At 40.4% G+C, this 14,826-nt stretch overlaps 1 protein-coding gene across 1 annotated transcript; it reads right to left on the reverse strand.

Annotated features, from left to right (window-relative positions):
• Positions 1-559: 559 nt before the first annotated feature.
• LOC144641489 (aldehyde dehydrogenase 1A1-like) lies at positions 560-8,989 on the reverse strand. The gene is made up of 9 exons (XM_078500491.1): positions 8,820-8,989; positions 7,542-7,646; positions 5,912-6,052; positions 4,971-5,097; positions 3,577-3,767; positions 2,939-3,052; positions 2,329-2,616; positions 1,592-1,756; positions 560-721 (listed from the first exon to the last, which is right to left on the reverse strand). The coding sequence occupies exons 1-9, from the start codon at positions 8,859-8,861 to the stop codon at positions 560-562; spliced, it is 1,335 nt and encodes a 444-aa protein (XP_078356617.1). The 5' UTR covers positions 8,862-8,989.
• Between the last annotated feature and the right edge of the window lie 5,837 nt (positions 8,990-14,826).

A 14,826-nucleotide genomic window follows, 5' to 3' on the forward strand; every position in this document is an offset into this window, starting at 1 on the left:
ATATACCGTAAAATTCCGGTTATAAGCCCCACCAGCTTATAAGCCCCTCCCTCCATCTGCTTGGAAACAAAAAATCACATCCGATTATAAGCCCCCCCCCCCCCCCCCCCCCCCGGATATAAGCCCCCACTACTGGATGGCAGTACTGAATAGGGCTTAATGTTGCTTTATTATGCGTTTTTAACTTAAAAATGTATTTCGATCAACACTCCCGTGGCTCTTTTCGAAACGTTTTTTTTCATTCCGCTTATAAGCCCTCCCGGATATAAGCCCCTCTGTTTAAAAGCCCACCCAACACCCCTTACGAAGTTGTATAAGCTCAGGGTTTATAACCAGAGTTCTATGGTATACTAATTAATTCATTTTAAATTTTGGAAAGACAGAAATTTATATAAATGAACTTCATTATTTTGTTAATTCTTTTAAGGAAAGCATATGACAAAGTTTGACTTCAAAAAATAACATTATTTTGCAACAAAATAATTCTGGAAAATATAAAATATATGTAATACATAATTATAAAGATATTAAGGATGCTGCAATATGATCATTATTGTAATTACCAAACTGTCCCTGCTAGCAAACTGTGAGAAATGGTGTTTGCCTTGTCAATGTCCTTTGTAAATACTGCTGCTGCAAGGCCATAAGTTGTCTCGTTTGCTCTCTTGATAACCTCATTTATATCACTGAATTTGATTATCTGCTGAACTGGGCCAAAAATCTTAAATGAAAAAAAACAACAAAAGTTTAAAATCACTTTAATTCATGAATTGTTCACTTGCAACTTTATTCAGTTCGGCAAGCGTGGCCGAGTGGTTTAGGGCGCTTGTGTTGTAATCTGGAGGTCCCCGGTTCAAGACCTGCCCTTGCCACTAGCTGGATTTGTTTCTCGGTTTTCCCGAGCTCAAATCCTCGATCACGCTTTGTACATAGCCAACTGGTCTGCCTCCTGCCAGTTGGGATTTTTAACCTTGTTATTTTCATTTAAAATATTTGTTTCCTCTGTTTCAGTGGCATGCCTGTAAACTAGCTATCTCGTTGAGATATGTAGCTAAGTGCATGACCACTATAAACAACATTTACATTTTACATTTTACATTTTTGATAAATAAAACAAAAACAATAATTTCTTTCCCCTGCGCATACAGTACATGTCACCTTTTAGTAGGGGTGAGTGATGGGTGAGGCTTGCACTCACCACAATGTTGCATATAAAATGATAACAATGTACAAGTAATTCAGAATGGACCTTATTGCCAGGATCTCTCCTTGTTCCCTGATCTCTCACTCAGGGGAGTGGGAAGAGACCCTGGGAGCTTGAAGAGAGTACCCCCCCTGGCCTTCCAAAAATCCTGGGGAGAACACTGTAATGGCCCTTTGTGACAGCCCTGCGAGATGAAGAACACGTACCAAAGGGTTTGCGGGGGTGGAAGGGGAGCCCTACATGCTAGGTGGGGTAAAAAGGCCTTTATAAAGTAGGTATAGCAGAATGATTTTATGTGCAGGACACTTGAGCTTTGGATAATTATTCTCAGATACAGTCAACTCTCTCCATAGCGAACATCTAAGCACAAGTGAACAAGACAAGCACCTCTTCTTTGGCAATCCTCATGTGATCTTTGACATCTGAAAAAACAGTAGGTTGTACAAAATAACCCTTGTCTCCATGCCGAGCGCCGCCACACTCTAGCTTTGCTCCTTCCTTTTTTCCACTCTCAATCAGATCAAGGATTTTTTTAAACTGTTCATCATCTATCTGTTGGCAAAACAGATAGACAGTCATTACATTTACACACTTCAAAATAAAAGTAAGAAGCAAGTATCCTCACTGCCGTAAAAGGTATATTCAAGCCTGATATATTACTTTTGAAATCTTATGATAACGTTAAGTTTGCATTAAATGAGAACAGTAGCTGGAAAAATGCATTACAACAATTGCAATTGAATAAAGCATGTACGTGCAACTGCATTTTTTCACTGGCCTTTGCATACATTTGCAATATGATAAAAAAGGCATGGTGACCAAATTATTAGTGCACTGGACTCAAGTTCTCCTGGCTTGAGCCAGGTGGCTTTTAAATTCTAGCACTAAAAAGTTTTTATATCAATGTTTATATTCTTGTTATTGTTTAACTAGTTCATACACTGTATAATTTTATTGTGATTGTCCGGTGAAAGTAGTTCTGAAAAGAACTGTTGTTGCTGACTGATATTTTGACAACTTGAGTAGAAAGTGGTTGTCAGTCATGTTATAAGTCTGGTCTGTTGAAGCTAATTGGTCAGTATTGTCATGTCATTACTTTTTAGAACTTAAATGGAATGACACACCTGTGGTCCTTGTTCAACTCCATCACCAAAAGGATCCCCAACTGTACGCCTTTTAGCTCTTTCCACGCTCTTTTTTACGAACTCATCATAAATGGTATCTTGTACAAAAGTACGACTGCCAGCATTACAACACTGTCCTTGGTTGAAGAACAAGGCACGATGGGCAAGCTGTACTGCTTCATCCATATCAGTGTCGGCGAAAACAATGACAGGGCTCTTTCCTCCAAGTTCCAGTGTCACACGTTTCAGGTTAGACTTGGCTGCTGCTGCTTGGATAATCTTCCCAACCTTAAAAGTAAAGAGATACCATTACAAAGAAAATCTTAATTTAGTGCCCTAGGCATGCAATGTGTGTTGATCGAAGTCTATAGCTGCAATTAGCCTTATAAAGGCATTACAATTGTCTTTGATGACTTATATAAAGGATTGGGTCATAAGCCTGGGGGGGGGGCAATTAAAGGTCCAACTCTTATCCTTATATTTTTGACAGAAAAAGTAATCTCATACAAAAATGCTGCAACAGGCTGGGGTGTGACATAGTGACTGTTCAATAGATACACTTATCAGTGTTATTTCCTTTGTTTAAGCAATAAATGGAAGATCTGATTACCTCAGTTGACCCAGTAAATGACACCTTGTTGACATCCATGTGCTCAGATATTGCGGCTCCTGCTGTGGGACCATAACCAGTGATGATATTCACTACACCAGGAGGAAAGCCAGCCTGAAATTAATTAAATGACAATGGTGACTTGACAATAATAAAATTATGTTGTTCCAGAAAACATCCATACCCCCCCCCCCATGTTTGGCTGTTGAGACCCCACCAGGCTTTTAGCCAGGAATTAAAAAAGTGGGAGTCCAAAATTATTATAAGGCCTGACTTTTTCCCCATAGGAGGGCCTGAGGAGCATGCATGGTGTATTTCTGCAGCTATGAGTGCAAAGGTATCAAAGGTTTCCAAATCTGCTTAAAAAACCTCTGTATACAGTTATTCATATTAATTTTCTCTGAAAAGTGGCTGTCCATAGGACTCCTGGACTCCTACCTGGCTAAAAGCCTGGACCACACCCCTTCAGAAATTCCAGTGACCTTCCATAGGGTACCGGGTATGGATATTTCCTAAGACTGTGTCATCTTTGAAATTTTTCTTATAGATCTTCAATAATCTTTTCAAGGATTTGCAATAATCTTTGGTATATAAGATCCTTATCACTTAGGTCAAAGGATTCATTGATTTTTTTTTACCTCTTTCAACAAAGATCCTAGATATAGAGCTGTTAATGGAGTTTGCTCAGCTGGTTTAAGTACAACAACATTGCCACAAGCCAGGGCTGGAGCAAGCTTCAAGCTGCACAGGGCAAGAGGGAAGTTCCATGGAGTAATGGCTCCAACTATACCAACAGGCTCATGTCTGGTGTACACAAACAGAGGGCCATCTACAAAAAGAGAAGTAAAACTGGTTACAGTGGAAATAATCTAGCTTCATCATTGGTGTGCAAATTGTACGAAAAAGGCTATGTAACAGTAGCCCTTTGCACAGATTACATTATGTACTAGATATGTTGCTGTTGGCACGCTTGGCATGCCTGTGATTGTTAGTTCAAGTCTGTCTTGAACCAGTGTCCCTTATATAGGTGCTGAAACGTATCAGAGTTTCTGTATGATTAAGTCACTAGGAGTTCATTTCTACTCCACCCTGGATGGGATTGTAATCCATTACAGGGTGTTCAAGGCTGTGCTCTAAGAAAAATTACAAGGAGCCCAAAAGTTCCAAGTTATGAGATCCAGGGTGCCCAGCATAAAGCTTATATGAAAGAAATAAGATTATATGCCGCCTGAGGCACCCGGGCACCCTTAGAGCACAGCCGTGGTGTTTACCGATAACCCCCAGCATTAATTTTAGGTGGCAGTTGTAACAGTCTTCAGTATTTTCTGGCACAATTAATGATGAATCATTAATTACTTACCTAGCAAATGGGTTTTGTAGAGCCCTGTACCCGCTTATTTTATATGCGGCCTTATGCACCACCAGGAGGTGCTGTAAGGATCATGATGCTCATGATGTACCAACTTAGTATCGCTTAATATACACCTGGTTTATAGAGAGAGGTACTATGAAAGTAAAGTGTCTTGCCCCAACCAGGGCTCAAACCTGGACCACTATATCCAGAGTCTAATACACTAACCATTTTGCCACAATTATGTCTCCCTATATAAAGGAGAAGCCTCGTGCCAAGCGGCCCACACTGCCGGAGCTTATCCCGGTTTCCGTAGCATTAAGCAGCTAGGTATATTTCTACTCCCCCCTGAATGGGATGCTAGTCCATTGCAGGGTTCCCCCCCAGCATTATGTCACCGGTACCCATTTATACACCTGGGTGGAGAGAGGCACTATGAGAGTAAAGTGTCTTGCCTAAGAACACAACACAAGTGACCCCGGCCGGGGCTCGAACTCGGACCGCTCGATCCGGAGTCCGGCGCACTAACCATTAGGCCACCGTGCCTCCCACATCTCCCTATATAATGATATAATTAAATGCATTATTTTCTTTTGCTCTTGCCTCTGATTCTACCTAAGTGTGGCACAGGTCAGATAGTGTGAAGCATTTTCCGCTCAGTTGATTTACATGTATACTAACCAGAAGAGATGGTCTTTCCTGTTATCTTGTCAGCCCAGCCTGCATAGTATCTCAAGCATTTTGCTGATATGTGAATATCACCCACAGCATCAGAAAATATTTTTCCATTGTCCAATGTCTCCAGCGACTAGCAGTTGGGTTACAAAATGAACTAATTAGTACTGAGATATCGACAATCAACAGCAGGTTTCATTTTCTTTCATGCTTGGCTAGTGCTGCACTTTTTACTAGACTGCTAAGCTATCTCACTTCAGTAGAAGAATGACAAAAACCACTATGACTGGAGCTGTATTAAATTATCCACGGCAACACAGTTATACAGTAACTGCAGCTGTATGATAAATCTAGTAGTGAAATTATTAATATATGAAATCATATATATGAACTGCGGATGATGAATAAATGAAGAAAAGATCCTCGCAGTTTGATGAACACATTATTAAGCAGTGTACCAGTATCGTAGAGGTCAGGGTTTGAGTCCCGGCAAGCCTTATTTTTTCAGGCTTTATTTTCGCAACTGCTTTAGTTATGAACACAACTTAAAAGTTGTGTTCATAACTGCAAGGATCTTCTCTTCATTTATTAAATCTAATAGTGTTAAGCATTCCTCCAAGAAAACAACAACAGTGTAGCAACAATACAACTTACAATAACAACAAAAACACACGATGTTGAGACAAAAAGCTGCAGTCTTACATACAGAGCTCTAAGGGCTGCCATGCATTGACAGTTTTTTTTGTTCCAAACCACAAGAATGACTAGCCCATTAGCATGCAATATATTTGTTTAATTTTATGACTAACAACTCGTTGTTAATGAAAGCCAGACTCCCATGTAGTAGGCTAATAAATGGTGCTACCTCTAAATGTCTGTAGGAAGTCTCCCAATACTTAATACCACTTGTCATTATAAATTGATTATGTCAGCATCAGTTCACTTACAGCCAAATAGTCCAAATCTCGTTCAATAAGATCAGCTACTTTGTACAGCAGTTTGCCTCTCTGAGAAGCATCCATGGTCCTCCAAGGACTCCCCAGTTTAAAAGCTTCACTAGCTGCCTTGACAGCTTTGTCCACATCAGCCTAACACAGGAAAAATGAATTCAAAGTGATTCTAGGTTAATCATTACAGAGCAGAGTACGTATTCCAGTAGCCAAATATTAAGGAAAATCTTAACTGTTACTGCCTAATGGACGCTATACATCAGTTGGTTGGGTTCTTGCCGAGTGGGAGGTCTGCAGGTTTAATCCTAGCTGGGGACTCAAACAAAGGACAAGAGTGCTGTGATGGCTCTAATCCAGGGAGGAGCTATGGGGACTGTCTCCTGCCTCCTGTCCTTCCTTCAATTTATTTGTTTTTCAGGGCTCCCCCTTATTGGAGCAAAACAGTACCCCCCCCCCCCTGCACTCTAGCCCTCTCCCCTTTCATCCTGAACAATGAAGGGTCCATCTCACTTTACTCTCCTTTTAATGCTATTTACATTGCATTCATGGCTCCAATCAAACATCTTATCCTTAGCTACATGTATTCTGGGAGTCAGTACGGGAAACATTCCCTTCGTTTCCTTGGGCCATTGATGTGGTCGAAATTAGACAATAGGGACAAAAACGAAACGTCCTTGCAGCGATTCAAGGCGAACATCAGGGGAAGGGAACTCAGTGGACTTGTCGGAGGAGACACATGCAAAGGGTGTCACCTATGCAACTCTTGAGCCGAAACCACCCTATAAGTATTAAATATAGGTTCGATATTCCGTATTTTAAAGTAGTATCTTAATTGTAGGAATTAGATGTAAATACAAAGAGTGTTGGAAAATGTAGCATAATTTAATGTAAATAGACCAGAATCGTTTTTGTACTTATATTATATTTTAGTTTAAACAGTGTCCCCGATTAGTAAGCTTAAGGCTAGCTAGAAGAATAGACACTTAAATAAAGTTCTTATTATTATTATTATTATTATACAGTTGAAGTGATATAACCCTTCTAGCTAAAGGGAGAGATTGTATGTAGGAAAATTAACTCCGGGAAAGTGACAGAAACATTAATTTCTTAGATCAATGTGTACACATGTACGTTAAGGTAGTTAAAGTCTGCGTACAAGCCTACTGGCCCATCAGGCTGGAGCTTATCCCAGTTTCAGTAGCATGAAGTGACTAAGGGTATTCTACTCCCCCGCCCCCTGGATGCGATGCTAGTCCATCGCAGGGTTACCCGCCAGGATAATTGAAATTGGCCAGTACCCATTTATACACCTGGGTGGAGAGAGGCACAATGAGAGTAAAGTGTTTTGCTCAAGAACACAAATGCAGATTGCCAGCGAGCTTTTAAACCCAGACCACTCAACCCAGAGTACAACACACTAATTACGGTACCAGTACACAAGTTGAGAAGTGTGTTGGAATTACAGCAATGATTTGAAAATTTGTTTCGGTAAAAATAAGTGGGAGTGATTAGAAGTTAGCCAATAAATTACCATAAGTGCTTGTAGCTATGAATGCTCAGATTACACACAAAGTAGAATGGTAATTATGCAGCACTACTAACATTTTAACGGCTATGTTTTACTCACTTTGTCACCTTCTGCCACATCACAGATCTTTTCCTCAGTCACTGGATTAATGGTTGGAAATGTTTTTCCGCTGACAGAGTCCACATATTCATTATTGATAAACAGCTGAAAAGAAAAGGGAAACAAAAAAATAAAAACTAAATAAATTTTTTGTCTTACATTTAGCTGTATAATTTCCAGTCTTAAGGTGTCAAGTAAATAAAAATTTAAAATTGACATTTAACAATTTATTTTTGTCTTTATCTGATCAGTGTCACTTATTATGCACCTGTCAATGTTAAGCCCCAGGGTGGGGGGAGGGGGCGGGCAACCCATGGGAATTTGACATCGTGAAGCTCTCCTAGGGTAGGGATTTTGACATCTAAAATGGTCTGCTGGGTTAGACATTAAGAGGAGATATGTGAAATTTGACATTCACTAGTTGCCCAGGGTTGGGGGATTTGACCTTTGGCTTCCATGAAAATGTCAAAATCCCCTGTGTCTGCCCCCCCCCCCCACCCTGGGGCTTAACATTGACAGGTGCATTACTTGTCAATAAGAGAATTAAGAACTAAAAAAAATAGGTAAATGATGTTGACAGAACTACACACCCCAAAATGGATTCCTGTACAATTTTTGGTCCCCTGCCCCCATGTCATTTTTATAACATATACATAAGACCCCAACTACCCACCAACCACCTCACCCCCTAGTACCATCACCGTCACCTTTTTGGAAATTTAACTAAGGGTGAGGATCTAAAGAATTTTTTTTGACACAGGATTGTCACGTGATTTTATTATCGGGTCGCGTTTGCGTGATCCGTCGTAATGAACTTGCATACCTGCCAACAGTGCAGTGCACAGAAAAAATAAAATTTAATAAATGGAAAACGAAGACAAAATCAGGAGACTGTATGTGGGAGCTAGATATTTATCATACACTCCGAGCAAACCTTTCTTTTTGCAGGAGAAGGGCTAATCGATCGATTAATAAGTATTTTGACAACAGAAACCGGCGTCGACGCCCTTGTTAAACAAGTTTCTTTCAACCTTTCAAAACAATTGACATCAAAATTCCCAGATCTATAAATTAAAGTCAATAAATGTTACAAGATTTAATAAGACAATTCTGCACCATTCAAATTTCTCTTAGACGATCTTGTGCCACGGTCCTTTCTCAAAGAACTCTTGATAAAATGAATGCACTAGCTAATCCCTTGCGCGTGACTAACTAGTTAGTGAGAGGGTTAGTTTATAGTAAAAATGTACCTGTACCAAATGCAAAGCAGTGGCTTACCTTTGTGAACTTGATTTCCGGATTCCTTATGGCTTTAGGCATTTTGGACAATTGAATTTCGAAAGTTAGTCTGGTTAATTAGGGAAAACACGCAAAAATCGCAGCGACTTCAGGGAAAGAGTGTGAGCACTTGAATCTCCACTGCTCGAGAGAACTGTGCCAGTCGGCGCGAACAAATATATAGCCCCTGCGTGTGACCCGCACTGACCCCTGGTAATAGTAATAGTAATAGTAATAGTATATCTTTATTGCGCCTGGTGGACGATAGGAGATTGGAGCTAAAGACATGTGCAAACACAAGATTGCGTGACGAGCCCTTAGCCCAACAGTTTCTACAGGCATGGTGACGCCCCGGGGGGGGGGGGGGGGCACTCCCATACATGAGCTATATAGGTATGTGCCGCTGTGAAGGGTATGGTTTTCAAGCAGTTTAGTCTGGGATAGGGTATAGAAATCAGAGAGTTTTGGTCTAGAAAAGGGTAGCATTTGCCGGGAAACCGATCGACGGTATGACGAATATAGTCCAGAAACTCGGAAGAGATAGAGGCTTTCTAACGGGCGTGTTTAAAACACGAAATGGCGAAATGGCGAAATGGCGAAACGGCGAAATGGCGAAATGGCGAAATGACGAAATGGCGAAATGACGAAATGACGAAATGGCGAAATGTTAAGATAAATACACGTAAATAATATAGTTTGGTTTCCTTTTGAACTTCAAGGTAGTTCTGTTTACATGTCTAGACTGAATTATTTCAAGGGAACATTTCAATGTTCTGGCCCAGAAATATAATAAATACTTGTCACTTATCACAACGCCAAATTGAACGTATTGCTGAAAGGTCGCAGCACACCAGGATATTTTTTTCATTTAGCACTTGCCAAGTTGCCTATCAGTATCTGCACTGCACTACAGAGCTTACATTGTATCGAAGGACTGACATAGACATCGAACGTTACTCCGTTTCTGTGCAAAGAACGTTTGCCACTGATATCGTGTATGAACTTTATCGCAAAGTAGATTTTGTTTTGTTAATCTATTTCTTTTGAATGTTGGAGCTCAAAGCATTACTTCATAGCCGAGACTCGGTGGCAAATATCAGATAAACAAATCATTTTCTTCCGATGTCTAAACGAAATGCCGACATCTCGATCAAGAATGTCCTTGGCGTATCAAACAGCGCCCTGTTAACAGGGAGAGACTGGAATCCAAATTACCCATAGGTTCGTGTTAGGTTCGTGACGGGTCTACGTGACGGAGAATTTGTGATTGCAGTTTCTTTTATTTTTCGGGACTTATCTACAAGGATGAATTCGGCAACATATGAAAATTCCAGTACAACGGTAATATCGTATAACTTTGGCTTTTATCTTCAGTATCATTTCGCCATTTCGCCATTTCGCCGTTTCGCCATTTCGCCATTTCGCCATTTCGTGTTTTAAACACGCCCTTCCTAAACGTAAATAAAATCATCGCGGCATCCATAGGCGTACGGGCCAGGGGGGCTGGGGGGGCTGCAGCCCCCCCAAATTTTGGGCAACACAGATTTTTTGGGCAGCAAGAGAAATTTGGGCAAAGCCAGTTTTTAAAGAAGTCTTTTTCTTCGAAGTCATAGATTATTCACACAAGACAGTGATTGCTTAGCACCTCATTAGTTTCTGGTTAATAGTGAAGGGAATCATTTGTTGATATACATATTTGTAATTTTTTTTTACTGTTGGACACTGTACTGCAAATATCTGTCACAGTTAAACACCTGATAAAGAAAGCTTCTTCGCGTTGCTAAATTTTACAAAATCGTCGGCGAGATTCTGGAAGCCGAGCAGAAAATGTGCGCAAGTTTTCGTCGTTTTCGCGGATTAGGCTACATGACTGTGTCATAAATAATATATAAATTCTAGCGACAATGCAAGAGATGGATCTATTTGGTAAGTTTTTTTTTCTTACGTGATTCATATCCATGCAGTGATTCCTGATACGTACATCGTGTTCTGCAGAACGATCATTCAGTGCGTTTCACAGATTGAAAACTTACTTCCGCAGCACCTGATGGAGCGACAACGTAAAAAAAAAAAAAAAAATGTTTCTCGTCCCCGCTCGCTTCATTTTTTGGAGCCGCCTCTCTTTTCTTAATTTTTTTTTGTCTTTGGAAAAGTTTGAACGAACAAAAACCAACAAAGTTTACTTTCACTTTGTACGGAGTAAGACATGACTTTTGTCTGCGTGTTAACACAAACTAAGGCCAAATCTTTAAATCCTTGTTACGCTAGGTCCGTACTGGATAGGTCAATTACCTTGCAGGATTTAATTATAACGTTCGCTTCTGGCTGCTGGCCAGGAGAATTTGACGATGGAGGAAAAAAACATCGATATTCGAAAAACACAGGTATTAAATGCAAACAAAATAATAAATAATTAAAAAGAACAAAAAATGCGCCCGCCCGCTCTCTTTTTTATAGAAATCCGGACGAAAAACAATTGTTTTTTTTACTTGGCCTAAATTATTTCTTGTCATCTCACTTGTATTAGCATTTAATGGGAATATTCCAACGCTGTAGCCAACAACAACATGGATCGTATTGTTAATAACTTCGGCCGTCGAAATGGTAGAGTTATTGGGCACCTTTCGAAAATTTTTTGGGCAAATGTATCGCCGCCCCCCCTGGCAAAAAATTGCCCGTACGCCTATGGCGGCATCGTTGTTCACAGATGGTTTTCCATTAAAACACTGATAATGATACAGTTCTAACAAAATGCAAGTCTGGGATAGGGTAGGGATTTTCAGTGTCTAGTCTAGTATAGGGTTGCAAAAATCAGCTGAACATGGTCTGGTATACGGTAAGGGCTTCAAATTCTCAGCGGCACACCCCCATCCAAAAATATACCGGGTGCCCCCCCCCGGGTGACGGGGGTGACGCAAAGGCATCGCGAGATAATATTTTTAACTAAAGCCTGTGGAAATTGCTCATAGAAAATGTGCTGTCTGGTTTGTCTCCAAGCTACAGCTACAGAATTTACAGATCTTTCACAGGCTCGGACTGCTGTCGGACGGACGGCCTTCAGTCAGCGTCAGGTGGCAATCAGTTGATAGACATTTTTGGTCCCGTCACGGGATCTTCCTTCCCAAGATTATGTGACGAGACAAAAATGTGTCTCGAAGATCTTTTTACGTCGTACTAGCGGTCATGACGAAATTCTCCTTACTTCCAAGGCGTCTGTGGGCTTAAATACTTTGCTGATTCCAGGCGATTATAGCAATCAGTTAAAAGGCGGTTACCAAAAAAATCGAAATTAAAGCCTGGTTTTCACAAGGGCCATCCCAATAAAATGTTTCGTTTCCCATCGCCCGACCAACCCATTTTTTTCGAAAAGGCCATCCCAATAAAATGTTTCGTTTCCCATCGCCTCGTCTCTTGTGATGGTGGGTCGGTCGGTCGGGCAAAAAAAAAGAAAGAAAAAAGATGGAACGCTTGAAGGAAGAAAGCCTCGGGTCACGAATGCGAAAAGGTGGCTTTTTCTTCCATTATTTCCGTTATTTTTTCTTTAATCAAAATTAAAGGCAAGGACATCACAAAACAAGATCGTGTGCTTGTAAATTAAAGAACTTGCTGCTTTGACTAGTGAATCTGCAATTTTTTTTTACTTTTTGAAAAAAAAAAAAATGGGTCGGTCGGGCGATGGGAAACGAAACATTTTATTGGGATGGCCAAAGTAAAAAAACAAAAATTCCAGATTCACTAGTCAAAGAAGCAAGTACTTCAATATAAAAGCACACGATCTTGTTTTATTAAGACCAGTTGGTATGATGTGATGTCTTTGTCTTTAATAAACATCGATACTACGTTATTAAACGTTATTAAAGACTATTTAGACATTTGATAAGGAATAACGAACAAAAAGACCACGTTTTCGAGTTGACTTTGTAATCAGGCTTTCTTACATAGCAGCCCCGCCTTCAAGTGTTCATTCTTTTTATTTATTTTTTTTGCCAGACCGACCAACCCACCATCACATGAGACGGGGCGATGGGAAACGAAACATTTTATTGGGATGGCCTAGCGACGCAAGCACAAGCGCAAGGATAACAGCTCTTATGTCTCCGTGAAAAAGGCTTCGACGACTTCGACTCAAGCAAAAGCACAAAGCAAATTGCATTTGGATGCTTGTGCTTGTGCTTGCGGCAAGCACAGGCTCAAGGGTCAAAATTTGCCCTTTTTGCGTGATCGTGCTTGCGCTTGTGCTTGCGTCGCTAGTGAAAACCAGGCTTAACTAAAAAAGGAAAGAATTGGTACAGTGAGAGGTTTTGTTTAGACCTAGGAGAAAAATAAAAATCGAATTTTTGTTTAATGAGTTGAAATTGGCTTGGTCGAGTTTGACTAGTTTGTTTAAAACCAAAGCACAAATTTTGTTTACAAAACCCTAAGAAGAATTGTAATGTATAGAGTCTATAATACAACATAGAGCAAATACTCTTTCGGGTATTTAAGAATTGCAAATGGCTTGTTTTTTCTATTAGCGTTCACCGATGTCACCACAATCTGGGATAAAACCAAACATTTTCTATCCCATTACATGTAACAAAAGATTTGGAATCAGTGAGATCAAGAAGATCTGGAATCTGTGAGATCAAGAAGAGCCACCTAGTGGAAGATCCCACTGTAAATTCCCATTTTCATTTTTTCCCATTTCATTTTCATTCCCATTGTCATTTCATTTTCATCATATTAGGCCAAGTAAAAGAAAAAAAATGTTTCTCGTCCGAATTTTTATAAAAAAAAGCAACCGGGCTGGCGCTTTTATTCGTTATTTGTTATTTCCTCCATCGTCAAATTCTCCAGAAGCGAACTTGCAAAATAAATCCTGCAAGGTAATTGAGCTATCTAGTGCGTCCCTAGCGTACCAAGGCTTTGAAATTTTGGCCTGAGTTCGTGTGAAAGCGCAGAGAAAAGCCACCTCTTACAGAATTTTTAGTTGTACTAACGTCTGCTGTTTTTTGTTTCGTTCCACCTTTTCCAATGACAAATAATAAAAAGATCTAAAAAGGCGGCCCTCAAAAATTGAAGCGGGCGGGGACGAGAAACTTTTTCTTTGTTTTAATTGGCCTTACCGGCAGTAACGGGCCAGTGGGGGTAACCTAAATATCTACATTTTGCACGGTCTTCAAATCGGCTTTAGATTTCGTTTCGTTTGCATGAGACTTTTGCAACATAAGGCAGCAAAGAAATGACCTCAACCTTGCCAGTCTTTTGTCCGTTTTTCAATGGATAACTCTTTTACTTGAAGTCCGGAGCTCATTGTTTAAGTCCTTTTCTACGGTACTCTCCACCCACCCCTTGCCCTTTGGTGCCCGGGTTGTCCAACGCAATGCAGATCTCGCTATGTTATTGTTGTCCTTTCGGAGCACGTACGCAATTCACCTCAATATTCTCCGGACGCCGGTTTCTAAAGGAGGATAGCGTTATCCACGCTTTGAACAACTGGGCGCAGTGTGAAAATGGTGCTAATACGCCAATACGGACACTATTTTCGTCAAGATTTTAGTGTGAATGGTTACGAAAACTTAATCAGTGAAGGCCTCACACATGGATACATGGCCAGGCAGTTTGTTGAATCATGCATCTGTCCAAACGTTACTTGCAGACTATTTCTACCACAAACGACTTCTGCAGTTCGCTGTGTAAAAAGTAGGTTCATTCAGTCAAATGGGCATGAGTTAGGCATTGTAAGTGAATCCCCTCTGCTGCTCACCGTTCTAAGCTATGTTCTCCAAATTACCTAAGTGAGTAGTATAAAAGGGTTTTTTAGACCCTTTTTTGGGGGTGGAACTTCACTAACAAGAGGCGGAATAAATTAAGTAGGTGATGCCATAGACTCATGAATAAAATTCGGTGGAAGAATTAACTTGTGGGCGATGTCAAGTTCAATTTTTAACTTATGCCGGTGTCACCAGTTTGTCATGTTCTATTTTTATCTTGGCTGGTATAACCGGTTTCACAGGCTTCGCTTTAT

This window comes from Oculina patagonica, unplaced genomic scaffold, assembly GCF_052425735.1.
Source record: "Oculina patagonica isolate OP01 unplaced genomic scaffold, crgOcupat unplaced99, whole genome shotgun sequence".
Classification (NCBI taxonomy): domain Eukaryota; kingdom Metazoa; phylum Cnidaria; class Anthozoa; order Scleractinia; family Oculinidae; genus Oculina; species Oculina patagonica.

Excerpts from the sequence above, each read along its gene's own strand:
- LOC144641489 (XM_078500491.1), bottom strand. The coding sequence starts at position 8,861 with ATGCCTAAAGCCATAAGGAATCCGGAAATCAAGTTCACAAAG. Across the intron at positions 3,768-4,970 it reads AGGAAAGACCATCTCTTCTG|ATGGCCCTCTGTTTGTGTAC; the intron begins GTTAGTATACAT and ends CTCTTTTTGTAG. Across the intron at positions 722-1,591 it reads TGAGGATTGCCAAAGAAGAG|ATTTTTGGCCCAGTTCAGCA; the intron begins GTGCTTGTCTTG and ends TTTTCATTTAAG.